General features: G+C 50.4%; 2 protein-coding genes across 2 annotated transcripts in view; both read right to left on the reverse strand.

The window, feature by feature from the left end:
- The window catches only part of PFDN1 (prefoldin subunit 1), a 30,899-nt gene extending 19,555 nt beyond the window's left edge, over positions 1-11,344 (reverse strand). The window contains exons 1-2 of the mRNA XM_021531876.2: positions 11,270-11,344; positions 10,920-11,086 (exon numbers count right to left, since the gene is read on the reverse strand). Of these exons, the coding sequence (XP_021387551.1) occupies positions 10,920-11,086; positions 11,270-11,302 (200 nt within the window). The 5' untranslated portion in view covers positions 11,303-11,344. The remainder of the gene's footprint in view (positions 1-10,919; positions 11,087-11,269) is intronic.
- Positions 11,345-14,639: 3,295 nt separating this feature from the next.
- HBEGF (heparin binding EGF like growth factor) lies at positions 14,640-19,585 on the reverse strand. The gene is made up of 5 exons (XM_031506019.2): positions 19,428-19,585; positions 19,011-19,187; positions 16,886-17,063; positions 14,826-14,981; positions 14,640-14,712 (listed from the first exon to the last, which is right to left on the reverse strand). Exons 1-5 carry the CDS (start codon positions 19,468-19,470, stop codon positions 14,640-14,642), a joined length of 627 nt encoding a protein of 208 aa, XP_031361879.1. The 5' UTR covers positions 19,471-19,585.
- Between the last annotated feature and the right edge of the window lie 1,262 nt (positions 19,586-20,847).

Raw genomic sequence — 20,847 nt, forward strand, 5'->3', positions numbered from 1 at the left:
TTCCAGCGTCCATAGATTATGGTAAAAACTCAAAACAAACCAAAGAAAATTATAAATGAAAGGTGCAGAGGAGGGGGGTCCCTGAGGACAGTAGTGTTCAGCCAAACCTGGGCTGCCAACAAGAACAGCTCAATGGAGCAGAGCCAAGTTTTTGCCAATCAACTGCACCTACATGCTTGGCCTCCCAGTGACTGCTGGTTCTCAAGTGCAATATGGGAACAGAAATAGAGCACAAGGGAACTGAAAGAGAAACCTCACTCTAAAAATTCCCACTTGTTTCTATTTTCCTCCCCTTGCTAGCTCCACACCAGGAATTTTGTTTCCCTAAGGCAGAGAAAGTGGTTTATATACACTCTCTGAGGCTCACTGCTAGTTTCTTTCTGAAGAGATCCCTTACCCCTTCAAAATTCTAATTTTCTATTGTAATTTTCATCTGATCAGTGTTTATATTGCACTCCCTGATGCTGTGGCCCAAATGGCTTTCAGACTCTTGTCAGGTCAGCAGTGCTGCCTGCTTCATCATCTGTCTGCTCCTTTGTGTCACACATACACACCCACAAACTGATTATGGTCCAGTGTAAGTAATTCCATAACTCAGCCTGTTTGCACCAAAATGTACTGTTTACTTGACTTTGAGACATAATATTGGATTCTGAAAGATTCGCCTCTTAATGAATGAGGTTATGGAGATGTTTGTTCAGCACATGCCACTCTTCATTATGACATAAAAGTCATTAAAGTTATTAAAGGTGGAGTCACAGTGATGCTCATAGTTCAGGTTTTCCATGAAGAATCCCTACTTTCAATAACTTGCAACTGCAACAAACTGCAGCCTTTACAGCTGGAGCTTTCAGTGGCAGGCAGCTGTCTGGGGCATGAGCAGCCTCTCCTCTGCCCTTGGAGTCAGGAAATGTGGTCCCAGGGTTTCTCCTGCCTGCCTTGCCTGTGCAAGAGGCTGTTCATGTTCAAGTATTCCAACCAGCAGGGAAGGAGCCCCACAAGAGGCCACAGGACCCCTGCACAAACAGTCTGCAAAGAAGCTCTTCCCACTTGGCTCCATGTAGATCAGGGTAGCAGGGGAAGCTACCCTGGATCCCTGCAGGGAAGCCTCAGCTCTTCCCCTGCCAAGATGGGTATACAGCTCTCTGCCTAATTCCAGACAGACAATTTTACAGGTACGTATGTCCAGTGTTATTTTGCCAGAATAATGATGAATGGCAGATCTGTAAGTACATTCACCTGGCTCCCAGCTCACACAAAGAGCCACTGTAACTTCAGCTACATGGTTCTCATTCCATTTGGGAAACTCTCTACAAAAACTGAAAAGAAAACAAACAACTTCGTGCAAAGCTGTAACATTATTTTAACACATTTAGTGTATTTCTAAACAACCTAGCATGTTGTGGTATATCACAGCAGTGTTTACAAGGAATGTCCTGCTCCTTGAAACCAAGCACTTGCATTAGACCACTCTGTGAGAAAAGTTTGGCTAAACCTAGTCATGCATTTATCTATTTAAAGATGCTTTTTAATTCTGAACTTGCACTGCTGCTCAAGCTTTGAGCAGACTCAGCAGGGGATTACTGCATTTTAAGTACTGTGCAAAGCCAATGGAAGAAAGGCTTCCAAGGAGCTGATCCCAAGCAATCTAGCTTGATTGAACCAAAACCAGCTGTGCAGAACTGCCAGCACCCAGTAGTCCTCTTCTACTCTCCCTGGAATTGCTGGTGCTTCTGTAAATGATTCTCTGTGCAGTTCATACCAGGCACAGTTTATACCCCTCTAAATTCCAGTTTTAGTCACCACAGACAAATTACCCAGTTCCAAACAAGACAAGGAAGCAATATTAAAAAAAAAAAAAAGAAAAATCATCACTAATTATAGCTTGTGCAGCCACCCTTCATGTCTAAGGGTTTCACATTTTTTCAGCCTGATTTTGAATTTCCCATCAACAGATCATATGCCTTAACTAGAGCTGGCTCAGAACAGATGGAGTTTGAGCAGATGAGTTGAAGCTTTTCCTATGTTTGCATTTATTTTAGTGGTCAGTCATCTCACTGGGTCACCTCGATATAGCTGACCCTAACTATTCCCCCCGCATACCTTAAAGCAAAACAAATCCCGCAGCTTATGTCGCGAGGATTATACACGAACGCATTCCAAGGAGCAGCAGTTTATAGTTCACATTTTACTGCTGCCCTCGGAGAGGTGGATGAGCACAGGAGCTGTTTGGGCAGGAGACCTGCCCAGTGGGCAGCACAACCTGTGCAAAGCCAGCCTGACACACCGGAGCACGCGGAGACCGGGATTAGCGGCGCTGGACATCGGCCAAACCGCGTCTTATGTAGGCCCCAAGAAGGGTAACTTTTACTCAGATGAACGTTTGTAAGCCATAAACCTATTTACTCTAAGGAGCTAAAGGATTTGAACAAAGAATTCCACGCCGTTCGCTTCCTCAAAGCTCGGCACGGGCTGGCCTGACGCGCCCAGCCCCATGGAGGGGTTTGAGTTGCACTTCAGGCCATGTTTACATTGAGCTTTCACTTTTTTGGGGGGCATCTCTCAATAGCTACAGCATATTACATTACCTCAAGCCAAGATAGTAACACAGCTTGCAAACAGCAGTTTCTACATTGCCAGACACTTAACTAGATGGTAGATTTATACCATTGTTCATGTTGGGTTCTTTAAAAAAAGACATCAGCAATATACCTCTAAGTGTGTATTAAATATAGCACAGCTCAAAATAAGAAAATAGTACTGTGGTCTGCTTTTAATGAGCATCATAAATTCTTTTGGAAGGCTCAATTGACATAAATGGAATTATAAAAAAAAAAAAAAAGCAAGCAAATGCCTCCAATGCCTCCTCTCTATCATACAGGAATTCATAACATTTGAGATTAAATCCATGTGGGAAAACACTGCAAGAACAACAGCAGTTCATGCAATTGCAATCCCCTTGAGTGGTTCTTCCTCACTATATTCCTGATTTAGTGGTTTCATCTTGTAATTTTGTTTTCATATAATTTGTTAGTATGTAGCAATGATGAGTTGTGGCTTATTTAAGCCAAGGGAACTCAGATGACTACAACATGCCAACCACACATGCACCTCAAATAGATTATTTGCAGTCTGGGTTGTACCAGAAGCAGAAAGGAGCAAAAAAACAGAAAAAAATCTCCAATAATAGAAAGTCAAGATCCATTTCTAAAATCTGCTCTATTCCCCACAAATTCCTATGGAAGAATGCTTAATAACAAAAAAGTCTACACCACATGGATATGGACCAAGGAAAACAAACAAGCAAATGCTGGTGTAAGCACCCTGGTAAATAATCCTGAAGACATTTTTATCTTAATTTTTTTCCAATTGATAAATATTCTGTGATCAAAAGGTGAACTTTGCAGTAGCAAATGAAGTGACATGAAGATACTGCTATACTCTGACAGACAAACTTACGCCCTTCTCTGCAGCAGCCCCTCCCTAAAAACGTGTACAGAAAAACTGGCAAAATCAGGATCCATCTTTTTTGAAAAGCAAATCCAACCACAGTTGCAAGAGGGGAAAAGAAAAAAAGAGAAAAAATATTTCTGCCTTGCCTAGAAGGAAACCTTTGAAATGAAAAGTGAGGAGGAAGACCCAGCTTGTGGATAAATAGCACAGTCTTGGCTTCTGTACATCCCAAATCCCACTACAACAAAGCATCAAAGCGCTACAGAAAACTTCACAGCAGTGGATACAAAGATAACTGAGCCAAAAGCATTCAAGCATAACATTAATAGACAGATATTTCTGGACTCTGGAGTTAAATTAGCTAGCACTAAAACAACCACACTGCTGTTTCCTAATCAGCAAGAACAAACTTCTTTTTTTTTTTATTTTGCTAAATTGGCCAAAACATTCCGTTAATTCAGCAAATAGTTTTCAAGAAAACAAAGTAAGAATTCAAGACAGAAGTTGTCATGCATTTGGTTTAAGATTTGATGCAAGACTTTGGTTCTTGCAGCTCCAAATTAAACTTGTATAAAATGGAGTTCTCATGCCACGGGATTGGTTTCTTGATATTTAATTCAGTGTTCTAATGCAGGGGTCATGAATGAACCTGCCCTTCTTCCAGGCTTTGAACAGGTGACAAGACCAGCATGTTCATACTTAGATTTGTCATTTGTTTTAAGGCTGTTCCATCTAAAATTTCTATCTTATGCTGACATTCACATCCCAGCTCAGAGACTGACTGGGCACTTCCATCTGACAGCTGTGGGCCCTCAGTACCTTGTCACACCCTGTCCTGCTGGCTGAATATCCACTGACTCCACACCTGGAAGGGCACCTCCAAGCAAGACAGAAATACAGCAGGGACCCTTTCTTTGGGCCAGTGATGTGGCCATTCTTCTCTGCTGCAGGAAAGCCACATCCTCTGTGCTAAACCAAACAGACCTGTGTTCTGAAAGAAGTGCTCTAGAATTCAGTATTTCTCTAGACACTCTCACCCTTGATTCCAAAATTTTCTTCAGGAAACGGAGAAGAAGTTTCAAAATACAGTACTTTAAATCCACTAAATATTAAAATAAATGGAAGTTCCTTGCTGTTTCAGAATACCAGAGTGACATTTTAAGTGCTTGGAGAACTTCAGAAATCAGTCAGTCATGTTCCATAATGGTTTTGCAAAGTCATTTGGCACAGCAAGTCACAAAAGCAGGAGCAGTGTCAGCTCCACAGAATATTTAATACTTGTCTAGCCTATATCCAAACAGAATTCTGAGCCACTGAAGCAAGAGATGGGCTGTATTTGCAAGAGAGCTCATCTTCCCTCTCTAGAGGCAGGGACAAAGCCAAGGTGCCTTACTACAGCCCTCAATGCACAGGAGCCCAACCTGCAAATGCTGCCCTGAGTCTGCAGGCTCCCTGAAGGCTCTGGCATTTCCATGACAGCACATTGCCTCAGGCTCACAGCACATCAAACTCCCTCTGCTAGCAACAAGGGCAGCCTGCAGGAGCACTCAGTCTCCCTTCTGACCCTTTTTCTTCGCAGTTAAGATATCATCTCAGGTAGCTCCTTCCTCTGTGTTGTCTAGGTAACAGGTGGAGAAAAAGTTAGGGATAAAGGAAAGAATGCAACAAACTTGTGTGAATGTCATAGTCCTAGTCCCAACATAAAAATGTTCCTAAAGAGTTAAATGTCACCAGGCAAGGGAGACAAGCAAGAGGAAAAGCTGTATTGCTAATCTCCTATCAGACACCCACGCAGTAGGTGGGGGACTATAACCAACAGATTTATTTCCAGTAGGGATAAGTAAAATACTTATTTGCATTTTAAATTTGCTATTATTTTTATTTTAAGACCCGTGTTTCTGCTGCTTATGTATTTCACAAACACTGACTTATAAGACATGTCCAAGTTCTCTGCCTAAAGCTAATTCTTTAAAGAAATGCAGCTATTTCCTAGAACGGGGCAGATAGACATCTTGCACACAAGCCATGGAAATCTTTTCTTCTCTGACGTTTTAGTATTGCATGGAGAAATTATGTAGAGCAGCAGGGCAGAAGAGCTATAACTGGACCAAGATATCCAGGAGATTACAAATGAGCAGCCCTGGGCAGCAGGAATAAGATCAAGAACTAAGCGGGGGCAGGGCAGTGGGGAAGGAATGTGTTTGGAAATGTGATGTCAGTTGGAAAAGGAGCCTGTGCCCAAGAGAACAAGCTCCCTTTCTGAGCTGGAACCAAATCCAGGAGTCCAGATTCCAGTATCTCACTATTGCTGGCAGTAACCAAGAAGTGCATGGACCAGCTCAGCTCCTCTCACCCTCCTAATTAACCAGGAAGGGGATGATAACCAACTCCTGCCCCTTACTTCAGAGACCAAGTCACAGGCAGCAGCACAGAAAACTACAGCATCACCCCTGTGTGCATCGTTCTCATTTTTGCTTTCTATGACAGCTCTCTAAAAAGATCTTGCAAACTTTTAGGCTCACTCACACCTAACACTGTGAAGATCATTGTTCAGGCTGCAACAAAAGTGAGTAGTTCAGAATCAGGAAAAACCTGAAATAAAAATAAACAACTGTGTGATGGAAAACCTCTTGGCTTATGACCATGTAGCCTTCACTTCCTCACGTACCAACTCCCAACAGCTTGTTCAATGTGCAGCAGCAGCAGTGGTCAAGCAGCTGGACACATATTTTGTTTTCTTCACAGCTCAGTGCCCGATTGAATTTCTCCACACACCGGACTTACTGCGAAACTAAATCCTCCCTTTTCCAATAGCTACATGGAGGAACTTTAGGTTTATAAACCACAAATTGGCCAGAAAGCAACACGCTGGTGCCCAGGACTGGCGTCAGCACCTGTCAGCTCCTGGGCAGCCCGGCTCCAGCACCCAGCCCGCACCAAGCCTTCCCCACAGAGCTGGGCCACGGAGAAGCCACTCAGATTTCACACACCAGCCTATAGTTAGTAACTGAACCATCAAGGTTAAGCTTTGGGTGTCCTTCAGCTCTTCGTGAGATTTTTGACATGTGAGCAGGAAGCACAGGACAGCTGCCCGGTTCTGTGCTGGCAGGATTGAACACCTCACACACACGAACAGTGAAAATGCAGCTCCTGCAGCTTTACCCAGTGATGTACAGCAGGGACTGCTGCCTCTGGGGGTTCAGGAAAGAGCTTACAGTGACCGATCCTGTCTCATTTTCAAACAAACCATGAATCACAGTAAAGGCAAGAATGCATTTAAATCTAAGAAATCATCAAAAACATTTAATTCTCTTTCAGGTTTCACATGCATATCGTTCAGCCACCAAAAATCTGAACCACTCTTTAAAAAAAAATTAAAAATTCAAAATCATGTTATTACAGCTGTTCCATAAAATACTGTAATGGTACAAAGTCATTTTATAGGGACAGCTGTGATAATATATTATGCTTGCAGAAAATCTTGAGCCAAAAGTTGTGCTACAGTATTTGCTTGATTTTTACTTATATTTTCTCTTTTAAGTGTTCTCCCATTAGCTGTACAAGTAAACTGATGATAAAGCAATATCAAACCAAAACTGACTGTCTATTTTGGCACGGCATGAAAATCTGCAGCACTCTCCTCTTGTGCCCCATACCAAGTGCCAGACATTTTTCTTCTGTAAATAAGGATCTTGTCCAGGTTATGGACTAGAAGAATGTAAAGGGAAAGGTCTGAAATATTCAGACAGAATTCTGAAGCTTAAACTTTCAACATAGTTCTCAAAGCAACACGATATCAGTTCACAAATAGCTTAAGCAGAAGTCCAGCACAGTGGTAGCTGTCTCAGGCTACGTAACAGGCCCTTCAAAAGAGTATGAAGTAACAGAACTGAAATGTATTTGGCAAGATGCCACCACCCAGATGAGATCCCAGCCTCAAGGATATGTACAGTACACAGCAATTCATCAGCTCATACTATGTGGTACTGACATTTCTTCTGTCAAACCAAAAATAGTTTTAGCAAAAGTAAATTGAGCCCCACATGTGGAGCCCAGTAAGGTCTCAGCATGTTACACAAACTGCAATATTTCCCCCCCAAAAAAAAAAAATCAAACCCAAATTGAGGAACAACAAATGAAACTTTCACATTCATCAGCAATGAAGGAAAAGCTTTCTGGGAAGGAAGGAGACTCAGGATAGGGGTTCAGAAAATAAAAACCACACAACTGCTTTCCAAGTACTGCACAAGGAAGTACCAAAGCAGGCAGGCTTCCTCCCAGGATGCAGCACGTCACCACAGTTTCTCAAGCCCTCAAATTCCACGAAGACCTGGAGTATCTTGTCCTACAGAAGGGTACACGCTAGCCCTTTGCATACAGCCCATCCACTCAAGCTGGAGTAAAAACACAGAAACCCTACCAAAGGCCAGATTCTAAGTAGCAATTTAGATGGGTCTGAGGAAAAAAAAAAAGAAATTTGAAAAAAAAAAAAAAAAAAGTTAAGCACAGGAATAGAAGCACAAAACTTACTTCAATAATTTAGTTATTCTTTAAGCAGAAGAGCCCTGATAATCAGAGTTAACAGTGACTCAAACCTCCACCCTTCCTGGATAACTGAAACCCTTTAGAGCTCCAGTATTTCCATGCTGGACTACGTAAATGAAATTAAGACATCACAAATATGCCTTTGGTGGCCAAACTCCTGTCCATGCAGGACATCTGCTAGTCCACTCCACAGAACATGGCTTCTATGTCCAGAAGAGTCACAGTGACCACCTCCTTTGGTCTCCAGTGGAACACAAGATGCCAGACTGCCCTTGGATTTAAACTCCTTCTCAAGGGTTGCTTTAGTCTGTTTTGCCAAAAGCCCAAATTTCAGCAGTAAATTCTTTGCTAGGGCTGGAGTGGGTTTCAGCAAGTTTCTCATGCATTTGGTGCAAGCTCTCTTCACTAGGAAGTGACACAAATCACACCAGTGCATCTCTGCCAATTGGCAGGGCAGCTTCAGTCCCACGGCCAGGACAGGCAGAGCTCACAGAAACACCCTGTCAAGCTTAGGCAGGGGAAAAAAAAAAAAGGAAAAAAAGAATGAATGAATAGCATTCAGAAGAAGAGCACTCCCTTAATCTGTATTTGTATAGCCACTAATACAACAAAGCCCATGAAGAGTTCAGTTTTTAAACAATATCACAATGCAAATATTTTCCAGCTGGCGCCTCTGCCATCCCCGAGGAGCCGGAGCTGCCAGCCGTGCCTCACTCCTGCCTGGTAATGGAAAGGTAAGGAAGAGAGGACTCCCCACAAGACTGGGGCTCCTGCCCACAGCACGGGTAAGTGGTTTAGCACATCAAGAAGGTGTCTTACTCCCAAGGAGGAGGCAGAAGCAGAAAGCAGGACAATGCACTTCAGACCCCGATGAAATAACATCTGCTTCTCACACCTGATTCACAGCCAGGATCATTTAAGCATACAGACCAAAACATTCACAATCTTAAAGTACCTTGAGGGACTTCTCCCATCCAAAGGCACTCTGGACTTTCAAATTCTGAAAAAGCTTTAAAGAAACATGTTGACTCGAGAATTATCTTTTATTCTTCATCTGTCTGCTCTGTGAAGAGCCCAAACAGAAAAAAAAGCCTTTTGAGACATCTCATAACTACTCCAAACACAAGTGTTTGCTGCATCTACAGCCTGCCCAGGGCCAATAAGTCACTTCTTGCATCTTTCTGATGTCATCAGCATCCTCACCAAACCAAACATTTAATGCACCTACTTGGAAAAGTTTATTTAGTGGGAACCCTGCCACTCTGAACAGCTCCATTAGCCTGGGTACAACTCCCCTGATAACCCTCAGCAAAATGCAAAGTACACACCATTCCTGGCTTCCCACTCCTGCCACCTCCCTACAACTTGGTCTGCAGATTGTGTGGGCTGAGGGATGAGGGCACTTGAAGTCTGCCCTGGCTCACTGCTTGGTCCTGTGACAGCCACTTTGACATGAAGAAGGTGGGGTAAACAGGGCGGGGAAGAGGTCGATACAATCACCCCTTTTGGCAGCAGTCTAGCAGATCCAGTATTTCACAAACCACATCCCGAGTTGGGCAGTCATCACTGTTACCCAACTCACATTAGACAAAATCCTAGTTCTCCAAATCAGAAGTGCAGAAATCTAATGTGATATTTGTCAAGCAAGCATGTGTTTCAGATTTGAAACACTTTATATGGTGAAACTTCTCTGTGTAATGACCACTTTATAGGGTCTTCTTTCAGAGGCTGCTGAAGACCCACCAAAGTGCATTGCAGAAATTAATCAGAACACCTCGGTGTGGTTTAAGGTGTTTCTTTTGACAGCCATCCAACACACAAAACCACATCTTTAAGAGTGCACTGGGACTACCCATATGAGCTTTATGTTCACGTCCAAGAGTTTAAAAAAAATCCAAACAATGACATTAGATCCATTCCCTGCCATGATACTGCAAAGGACATTTCTGTAAAACATCTGTGCCAGCAAAGTCCTGAGCACAAGAACTACACACGGGGGGTTTTCAAGGAGTTTGACATAAACTACAGTGGAAATGACTGATGCTAGACAGATCTGTAAAGGTCTTCCCACAAAGTGCCAAATTCCACAATTTGGCATTAGAGTACTGCTCTGCTAGTTGAAATTACAAACTCCCCAGAGGTGCCAGAGGACAGCATTGAGGCCAGGAGCTGAGCCAGCAAGCTAAACCACACAAAGCCAATACAATTTGTAACAGCTCTTCATCAAGGCAGAGAGTACCTAACCCCAAGAGGAAAAGGAATAAGCCTGCTACATTCACAGGCAAATTGCTGAAATTAAAAATGAAAGACGACTGACAGAAAGCTGACAAGCTCTTTGTGAAGGGGAGAGCCTCCTGCCCAGGGTAGCAGCCTGGAGGCTTCACAGAGCCTCTGGCTGAGGGTCTCAGAATCAATCAGGTTGCAAAACACCTCTGAGGTCACTGAGTGCAACCTATGACCCAACACCACCTTGTCAACTAGATCATGGAATTAAGTGCCATGTCCAGTCTTTCCTTTAACACTTCTAGGGATGGTGACTTCACCACCTGCCTGGGCAGCTCTTCCAATGTTTAATCACCCTTTCTGCAAAGAAATTCTTCCTAATGACCTACCTAAACCTCCCCTGGTGCAGTTTAAGACTATGTCCTCTCATCACTTGTTATCTGGGAGAAAAGCCTGACAACCACTTGGCTCCACTCTCCAGTCAGGAATTTGAAGAAAGCAAGAAAGTTCCCCTCGAGTCTCTTTTTCTCCGGGCTGAGCCATCACAGCTCCTTCAGCCAGTCCTTTTGCTCCAAACCCTTCCCAGGCTGCGTTATCCTTCTCCGGACATGCTCCAGACTCTCACTGTCCTTTCTGAGTCGAGGGGCCCCTCTCCCGGCGCTGAGAGCCGGAGTGTCCCCGCTCCGGCCGATACTCACATCCGCCCCACGCCCTCGTACATGCGGGTCTCGTCCACCAGCATCATCACCTCCGTGTCGGTCAGGTGCGCGTGCTTCTTGGTCTTGGTGAGCTGCTCGATCTGCAGGTCGGCCAGCTTCACCTTCTGCTGCGTGTCCATCACCTTGGCCTGCAGCTCCGTGAAGGCCTGGCCAGGGGAGAGCGCCGGGGTGAGGAGCGGCGGGGGCACAAACCGCCCCGGGCTGGGGGAACCAGCCGGCGACGCCCGGACACGGAGGGGGACACACAGTGAGCAGGACACACGGTGGAAGGGTGGGACACAAGGAAGGAGCAGACATGAAAGAGGAACACACGGGAGGGGGTCTCGTACCTTCTTGAGCTCCAGATCCACGGGCGCCGCCATCTTGTCCGCGCACTGCGCATGCGCTGAGGGGCGGGGGCGGTCAGGGCCCCACCCGCGGGGGGCGCGCGCTGTGGGACCGGCACCGGCACCGGCACCGATACCGGCACCGATACCGATACCGGCACCGATACCGATACTGATACCGATACCGATACCGATACCGATACCGATACCGATACCGATACCGATACCGGGCGGGCCGGGGCTGCCGTGAGGGCTCCTCACTCCAGGCCGCGGCTACACCGGTGGGCTGCGGGCCCGGGACCCGCTCGTCGGGCCGGCCCTGCCTCGTGTCCCGGCCCGGCCCGGGCCGAGGGCACCGCACGGGATTGGGAGAAGGCTCGGAGCGGCCGGACGGGGAGAACCATCCCTGCCTTAGCTGGGAATCATAGAATAGTTAAGGAGCTGGAAAGGACCTTGAAGATCATCTCATCCCAGGTCCCCCCTGCTCCAGGCAGGGACACCTTCCACTATCCCAGGTTGCTCCAAGCTCCATCCATCCTTGCCTTGGACATTCCCAGGGATGGGCTGCCACAGTTTCTCTGGGCAGCCTGTTTCCATCACTCACCACCCTCACAATAAAGAACTTTTCCATATAACCTAAAATTTCCTTCCTTCGATTTGTGCCTATTACTCCTTATCCTGTCATTACAGTTCTTGGTGAGGAGTCCCTCTCTGGCTTCCTTGTCCCTTCAGACACTGAAAGGGTGCAATGAGTTTTCTACTCAATCTTTTCTTCGCCAGAGCAGCCCCAGCTCTCTCAGTCTGTCTTCATAGGGAAATCTTCCTCTTACCAACTTTGTGGCTTCCTCTGGACTTGCTCCAGCAGTTCCATATTATTCTTATGTTGGAGACATGGTAGAGGGAAGGAATCACCTTTGACCTGCTGGCCATGCTCCTTTGGATGCATCCCAAGATCCTGTTGGTTTCTCTCTGCTTCATGGCTCTCTAGCAGAGCCAGCAACTCCCCTGCTCTCCCCTCCCTCCAGGGAAGAGGAAAGAACTGGTTTGGAGGTTATTTTTACTGCAAAGTAAGGAATAATTCCTGATCACTGTATGACTTGGTGTTTGCTGGAATTACCTCTGCACCAGGAACCTGCAGCCATCACAAGAACAGCTGAGATTCCTTTCAGGAGGGGTGTGGGTCCACCTCTGGTTTTTTGGTTTTTTTGTTGTTTTTTTTTTTTTTTTCCTAAATAATAGAACCATCATAATATTAGTCAGAAGGGACCTTTAGGATAATCCAGTCCACCTTCCAGTTGACGAAGTTGCTCAAAGCCACATTCAGCCTGGCCTTAAACACCAACAGGTATGGGGCAGCCACAGCATCTCTGGGCAGCCTGTGCCAGTGTTTAAATGACAAATGCTGGCTTAAAACCAAAGACCATTCCCATTTGAATTGCTCTGTGCCCAGCAGGGCTTTATTCATATTGGAGGCAGCTTTACTTGGTGAGCAGACACACAACATCACACTCTTCCCAAAGCACCAGCTGGCAAAGATGAAGAGAATCTCCAAAATAATTCACACGGGGCCAAGCTGAGACTGATCCTGTCTCCAGTCCCTTACACCACACTGCTCCCAAGGATGGCACAAGATAATCACCAGCCCTGACCACACACTCAGGAGTTCTGCTGCTGTTGGCAGTACCCCATCAGCATAGAACTGGTGCTGAATGCAACCTTCCGAATTCTGACTCCTTTCCACCTCCATGATTCAATTAACGACCCAAGTGTTTGTTACAAAGTGTTATTTATTAGAATATTACATTGCACTTAAAAAATAAGTAAGGTCTGACCCTGTCATCTTGACGTACATGAAGGATGCAAGGCCAGACCTACAATAAATATAAATACTATGTACAGTTTATCTAAAATAAATATATAATTTAAAATGAAAAATATCTTGTTAAATAGCTGTTACCCTCCCCCCCTTTCTGCGGCGAAGGAAGCCCCGAGCTCGGTCTCCTCCCTTTCACAGCTTGTAACTCGGCACATACTGCAGCGGACCGAGAGCCGCCGGAGAGCCCCCGTGCCCCGGTCAGCACCGCTCCCGAGCCCGCTCCGGGAGTCCCGGAGGTGGCCGCGGAGCTGCCGCAGCGCCGCCGCTGCCCGAGCAGCCCCGCCGGTGCCGTCCTGGTGCTCCAGCGAGCCCCCGGAGCGCCGCAGCCCCGTGCCGCTGGCGCCGCGGTCTCGCCTCTTCCAGGAGGTAGAAGTGCGTTCGTGCCGACCCCTGCAAAAGAGAGGCGGGCGAGCTCACACCGCGATCCTGGGCTGCTCTGCCTCAGAGCACTCCCTGCGTGCTGGGGTAGAGGTACCGACCCCCCCAGCCCGGCGGGAGAACCCTCGTGCCCACCCAAACCCCACTGGCCGCCCCCCGGGGCTGGAGCTGGGAGGATGAGTGCCAAGGTACCCCACCATGCTTCCCTTCCGGGGATCGCAGCACTTTTTCCCTCAGGCACACCCACCCAGCAATCCCCAGGCTAAAGGGGACAGCGAGGAAAGCCTTGTGCCAAGTTGCCTTCCTGAAAATTCAGCTCCTATGAACAGCTCATATTCCCACCCCCGACACTGTGATGAACATGACAGAAATTCTCCAAAGGCATTACTTCATCCTCACAAAGAACAATGACTTTTTTTTTTTTTTTTTTTTTTTTTTAAGAAGAGAAGTAGCTGTAATATATCTGACCACATCTAACGTCAGGATTTAGGTCAGATCAGGGAAGTTTGACAAATTTTCAACACCCAGCCCCACAGCCACCCCTGGGGCAGAGCACACACTCCAACCCAGCCAGAAGAACATGGCATGGGCTGGCAGCAAGAACCCCCTGTGCCAAGCTGATAGGCATTGCTTTGGTGCAAGTAATAAGTAGAGTGGGAATGAAAAGGAAAGGGGTTTTTTACACATGTATATAAATAGAGGCAATATCTAAGATGGGGAAGTGACTCAGAGGGTCAGAGAGAGAGCAGAATGAGTGTGGGGGGGGAAATCTAAACAAAACAGAAACAGCTTCCCTACTACCAAACATCCTCAAAACATGGAACACCAGCACAGATCAGGGACTTGGGGTTAGAAAGAAGCACATAGGAATGACAGGGGTGCCTGGGGACAGGATTTCAGCAGAAAGGGGAGTAAAGAAGACTGGGGCCCCCCAGGGCAGCCCAGACTCTCAGCCAGCTGCTTCTCCAGATTCAGGCTGCCTTCAGCTCCTGCCTAGCTCTGGCACAAGATCCACACAGCAGTCCCAGCCACCACAAACAGCAGAGCCCCCAGATGTCCACCAGCCCCACTGCTGCCCCGTGCCCAGCCAGGGGCTCACCTTGCCAGCACCCAGCATCCTCAGTGATTCACAGTGATGCCCAGCTTGATTTTCTCTTCGTTTTCTACATCGTAGCCACCCCTCTTGTGACACCTGCGAGGCCAAGCAAAGGGATGCTCAGAGCACGGAAAAGCCCCTGTCACCCTCCTCTTGCACATGATCTTCCCAGGGACACAAATCAGGGAGCTCAGTCCCATCCCACTCACCTGAGCATCAGCAGGGCTGCGATGATGACGAGACACAGGGAGGACAGGACAACAGCAACGACGGCCAGGGCTGTGGTGTGGTCGTAGGCACTGGGCGGGTGCTCCACCGGCAGCAAGAGACCGTGGCAGCGCTCTCCATGATAGCCCGGCTGGCATCTGGGCAAGAAGGAAACTCATAAAGGTCAGTGGTGAGGAAGGACAGGAGGTCTTCATGTTCCCCACACCCCATGGGAAGGCAATGCCTCTGTGCCCAGCCTTAACCAGCACCCTGCGTGTTTCTCTCAGGCCCCACACACCTCAGCTGGGATGCCACCACCATCTCTATTGTACTGGTAAATTAAGATTCCCCTGCACCTAGTGAAGGCTCCTAGAAAGGTTGAGCTCTCCACCAGTGGAAGGCACTGGGGTCTGTGCTCTTCCCAGTCACCCCCAGGCAGGTTGCCCAGACCACCTGTGGAAGTGGGAAGGGAGCAGTGAGGCAGCTAGGCCGGCGTTTCCCATGGAGCAAGATGTCCCTGCACACCCTGCCAGCTCAGAGGTGTCCCATCCCTGGAGACTTGGGAGGTTGCTCATGTAACAGAAATAACGCTTCACACAGGCTGGGAGGCTTCCAGCCCTCCCTGAGCCACATTGCACTGATGCAACCAGATAAATATATCCCTCTATATCCAGCACCACTGACCCTCAGGCTGATCTCCAAGCCGGACTCAGCCCAGCTCCTGGGCTCACAATGTCCCATTGCCAGCATCACCTCCCAGGCACAGCAGCAAGGCTGAGCACACGGCAAAGGTGCAGGACCCAGTCCAGCAGCATCCTCATTCCACCCTGTGCCCCAGGAATCAACACTCAGGAAACCCTGTGACAGGGGCACAGCCAACCATCAAGAGCAGCCACAACCGAGTGACACCAGTCAACACAAAACCTCTTCAGCCAAGGAGACTGGGGCAGTTGGCCACTGTTACTAAAAACTCAGATGGCTCTGAGAGATGCCACTCAGGGACAGACCAACCACGCTGAAGAGACACAGCCAGACCCAAAATCCCTGCTGCCTGTCTGTGTCCCAGTTTCTCTCCAAGCCCCAGGGATGTGGGCAGGGGACACCTGGCTGTCCCAGGCCTAGGCCAGGGTGTTACAGTCCACACTGTGCTAGGTCACCAACCCAAACTGAGCCTGCAAAGATGTCCCCTCACTGACCGCCCTGAGTCCCCTGTGCAAGGGCCCAACTTCATGACAGCTTCAACAGGGAGAAACCAGGGAGTTAGAGGAGCTCTGTGGAGCTTGATCCCTGCAGATTGCAGATCCTGTGGGCACCATAAGCCAAGGAGCTATTATCTTCCCTGGGCTCAAGGCTGGGTGGCTCAGAGGATTGATAGTGAAGAACAAAGCCTCTTACATATCTGCCAGCTCAAGTCCTGCCCACGTCAGTGGGGATCAAATATGCACCCCAGAGTATTTCCTGCAGCAGCAGTGCTGTATTCAGGTGCCCCAGCAGCAGGCAAACACTTTCTCCTTCACTTGCCTCATCTAGTCCCTGCTTGCTCTGCACCCCAGGGAGGGTGGGCAAGGAAGGTACATCAGGCCAAGGGACAGCTTGGGCATGGCTTTGGCAGCCTGTCTCCAAAGGTACTATCTCTACTCTGCTTTGCTGGTGGCATGGCAGAGATGCTCCCCACACCTGCACTGATGTGCCCTGATAGATGCAGGAGCCCCGAGGTCTCAGAGTGGGGGATTTACAGTGACAGGATCAGGATGAGCTTTCCCAAATCAGACCTGCAGAAGCCCTCAGCTGCCAGACCCCAGCCCTACACACAATTCTGCAGTTCCCAGCACAGCCAGAGTTCACCATGCTGGCAGGGAACCCTGGCTCTAAGGCCATGACAGGATTTGGGGAAGGGGTGGACACTTTTCAAGAATTACAAGGAAGAGGCTAAGTCAGAGTTGTCCCTGCATGGGTGGGGAACATGCACTAAAAATATCTCTGCTTTTCCTCTGCCCAGCCTGGAAAGTTGAAAGAACCATGACTAAAGCTTCCCCAACACAAGCACATGCCAGCAACTCACATGCAAGAGGGAGCTCCCAGCTCTCGGATGTACTTGCACTCGCCGTGAATACAGAAATCCTTGTACTTCCGCAGGCACGGGTCTCTCTTCTTCCCCAGGCCTTTGCCTTTTCTTCTTTTATTGCCGTTCCCTTTTTTCTTGGGAGTAACGAGGCCTTGAGGCTTTGACAGGAAGGCAACTGAAAAACAATTTGGGAAGGAGAGAACAGCAGTCAGATCAGCTCCACGTGCCAACAAAAGGGAAGGCAAAGGCACATCCCAGGGCTGCCACAACTGCTCAGCCATGGCTCCCACAGCCCTTTGTGCTGGGAGCTGCCCCCGAGCCCGGGGTTGGGGGGAGGGCATTTTTTTCAGCTCCTCACAAATATCATGGCCTTTCCAATTCATAAGAACAATTCTCAAGGAAAGAAGGGAGTTGGGCAGGGGGAACAGAGCTTTATACATCTCAAATGCTGCTATTATATGCACCAGTTTCCACTGAATACAGAACACTGCTAATTGCCCCTTTATCTGGCCTTTATTTCCCTGACAAGCACAGGCTTTTCTAAGACCCTATTCATGGCTCTGATGCACTCTCCTTCCCGTGGGCACAAGGATGCCTTACTCACCCCAGGGCAGGATTAAAAGAGCAAGCCTGCCTTAAGTTTTGGTTTTGCAGAGCCCAAGAGATGGTGAGGGCATCACTCCCATCAATTACAACGGTATATTTTAATTGTGGTCCAGTAACCAGCGGCTTTTGGTGCCAGATCAGCCCCCTGCTGGGTTGGTGGAACTAGAGCACCAAGCTCCTCACCCAAACGTAGCTCAACACTAGCAACGGTACTGGAATGATTATTAAAGCATGCAGATGCCAAAAAAAAAAAAAAAAAGAAAAAAGAAAAAAAAAAAAAAAAAAAAAAAAGAGAAAAAATAAAACCAACACCCCGCAGCTTGATCTCACGAGGTGCTGGAGAGCACTCACTGCTCCAAGGAGGATTTTTTAGGGCCCCCCGAGCTATGGTGCTCATTAACCCCGGTGAATTAAGCCTGGGGCTGCTCGAGGAGGAGAGTACAGCAGAGTCCAAGCTGGCAAGTTGTAACCTGCCCAGGTTACAACTCAATCACTGCTTGACGGAACCAGCGCCTCTCGTGCTGGCACACACCAGTTGCACACCTAGCAAAGCTATGTCGACATCCTCCACGCTGCGCCTGGAGAAAACCGATACTCCAGGAAACCTTGCGGCTTGGAGAAGCCCCGGATGAGGCTGACAGCAGAGGCTGCTCCGTTCCCTGCCTCTCCTGCCCTGAGGGTTATCTCCCAACCACAACCAGCCGACACACACTGCTGCGTTTTCCGAGGGCTAAGTCCCCCCGGCGCGAGTGGCTCAGCCCGGTTTTGCCGGCTTTTTGTTACAGTCTGCTGGCACAGCCAGAAAGCAAAGAAAAACACGGAAAAATGGGAGGGTGAGCTGTACGGAGCAGAGCACGCTCCTGGTGCCAGGTACTGCCCTCGGCACGCCGCGTCTGCGAGGCACAGGTACATGTCACCCCCTCAACCCCCCGTCCAACTCCCATGAGAGACCCCAGAACACTCTCTGGTGCCAGCCCGGGGCAAGGAGCCCGGCGTGGGTGCTCGGGAGCCCCAGAGAGCGGCGGTGCCCCCACCGCCCCCGTGGCGAGGCCGCCGGCTGACGAGCCCTGCCGCGGAATGAGGAGCAGCCGCGCGTGGGCGGCGGTGACTCACGACGGTCCCCGCGCCACCACCGGGAGGGCAGCGCGGGTCCCCGGACACGGCAACCCCGCCGCGAGGGGCTCCGTCTCCTCCTGGCCAAGCAGCTCAGACCCGGGGCCCCCTGGAACCCGCCCTGCAGGCGACTGCAAGGAACACGGATAGCCCCTGGCAGCAGCGGCACTGCTCCGTGCTGCTGCCCCACAGGCTACTCCCACTCGGGTCTGCTGCCGCCGGGGCTCGGTATCTGGGACCGCTCCCACCCACCACTGCAAGTCCCTCCGAAGCGGAGCCGGAGCTGCTGCCGGAACATCTGCGGGACTGAGCCGAGCTCAGCCCGGCACCTTCGCGACCTCTCCGGCTCCGACTGCCCCCAGCCCAGCCCGTCCCGCCCTGGGACCCCTTATCGCGTCCGTACCTCTCGGCAGCTCGCTGAAGTCGTCCCCCGAGGCCGCTCCGCCTCCGTCCTTCTCCGGGCTGCCGCCGAGCAGCGGCGCCGTGGCCGGGACCGGCACCCCGCCGCCGCCGCCGCCCTTGTGCAGCACCTCGTTGTGCAGCTCGTCCCGGCGCAGCCCGCCCGCCGCCGCCGAGCACACTGCGGAGAGAGCGGTCAGGAGTGGGGGCTGACACTGCCCTGCCCGGGACCCCCCACGCGGGACAGGGACCGATCTTCCCTTCTGCCCACACCCGGGACCAGGACGGCTTTGCCGGCGCCCAGGACCGGCCATGCCCGCCTTGCTCAAGACCATCCCCGCACATGTTCGGGACTCTCCAGTCGAGCACGGCGCTGGGATGCGCTGCCCGCACCCGGGACCGTCCCCACGCGAGCGCGTACCTGCCGCCAGCAGCGCTTGGATCAGCACCGCCCGCCCGTCCATGACCCGCGGGCACACGCGTCCAGCCAGTGCCGCGCTCCGCTCGGTCCCGCAGCGATGCCCGCTCTCCGGCACGGCGGCCCCGCGCCGTATAGAAAGCTGCGGAGGGGCGGAGGGGCGGGGCAGGGAGGGGCTGACCGACCGCCCCGCCCCCGGGAAGGGCTTCCCCACCGTCCCCGGGGGCGTCCCGCCGGCTGGGACCGGGACCTTGGCCCGGGCCCGGTGTGTTCTCCTCGCTCCGGAGGCGGGCCGGGTTGAGTGGAGAGAGCCCGGAGAGCAAAGGGTTTCTGCAGAGCACGGAGGGCAGGAGATGGCCAGGGGGAAGTGTGGCCCCAGCCAGGGGGAGAGGAGGGGGATCCCGGTGGTCCCCGTGGCCCCAGGCAGGTGGCCGAGGTGGCCCGAGGGTGCTGGGAGAGCGAGTGCACCTCACAAGACGAGCATCACGTGAGACAGGACCTCAGGAGTCAGGACTGCACCTCTTCCTGGCCCTGGGGATGGGATGACCCTCAGAAAGGGGAGAGACTGACACCCATGTGCCACTGCACCAGCGGCAGGTCTCACCAGGGAGGTGGTGGCAATATGAGATGGCAGCAGAGACCCTTTCTGTTCCCAAGACCCCATTTGTGCCCCTGTGCTGCCCAAGTGATTGAGTCACAGCCTTACCTCCCAGCGCCCCCCCAGCCAGGCACTGTCCTTGTCCCTGTCCCAGCCTGCTGTGTTTGGGCACTGCCAGAGCTTCCCCATGCTCTTCACCATGCTGGCAACCGTGTGCTGTGTTTGGCCGCATCCTCAGCACAGGTGACAATGTAGAAAATGTCACTGACATCAATGCCGGGTGAGTGCAGGGTCCAACAGAGGCCCCTGGTTGGTTCCTCGAGGTCCTGAGCCCATGGCTGGTTTGGGGTCAGCTAGGCATGAGCAAATATTCCTGCTATTGTTGTTGCTGTCTCCAAGGAATACCACCGGATCTGGCACCCCCCCGCTCACACCCTCCTTCTTGCTCAGACTTGACTTTTGCAATTGTTTGCTGGATGTTTTTCCTTCCGCCTCCTCGGGCCATCAGGAGCCCAAAGCCTTTGGTGGCACGGGTGAGGGGCTGTGTCCCTGGGCAGATCTGCACACTGGCTCCTGGGGAGGTCCCCCTGTTGGGATGGAATTTTTTTGCCCCTGCCAGTCCCCCACCATGTCCCCAAGGCTGGGCTGGGTATGTGCGGGCAGTGTAAGTGGGCAGCACTTGCCAGCTGCCCTGACACCTCTGGAGAGGGAGGTACCAGCTCACGTCAGCTGCCAGGGAGGCAGCTGGCACAGAGGACTGGCAGGGTGGGGGGGATGTGTGCAGGCTGCTGATCCTGCCTGCCTCTGCTTCCTGCCTCTGCCTCC

This window comes from Lonchura striata, chromosome 15, assembly GCF_046129695.1.
Source record: "Lonchura striata isolate bLonStr1 chromosome 15, bLonStr1.mat, whole genome shotgun sequence".
In the NCBI taxonomy this organism is placed as follows: domain Eukaryota; kingdom Metazoa; phylum Chordata; class Aves; order Passeriformes; family Estrildidae; genus Lonchura; species Lonchura striata.

Excerpts from the sequence above, each read along its gene's own strand:
- HBEGF (XM_031506019.2), bottom strand. The coding sequence starts at position 19,470 with ATGGACGGGCGGGCGGTGCTGATCCAAGCGCTGCTGGCGGCAG. Across the intron at positions 17,064-19,010 it reads CTTCAGCGAGCTGCCGAGAG|TTGCCTTCCTGTCAAAGCCT; the intron begins GTACGGACGCGA and ends ATTGTTTTTCAG. Across the intron at positions 14,982-16,885 it reads CTGGGAGCTCCCTCTTGCAT|ATGCCAGCCGGGCTATCATG; the intron begins GTGAGTTGCTGG and ends CTTCTTGCCCAG.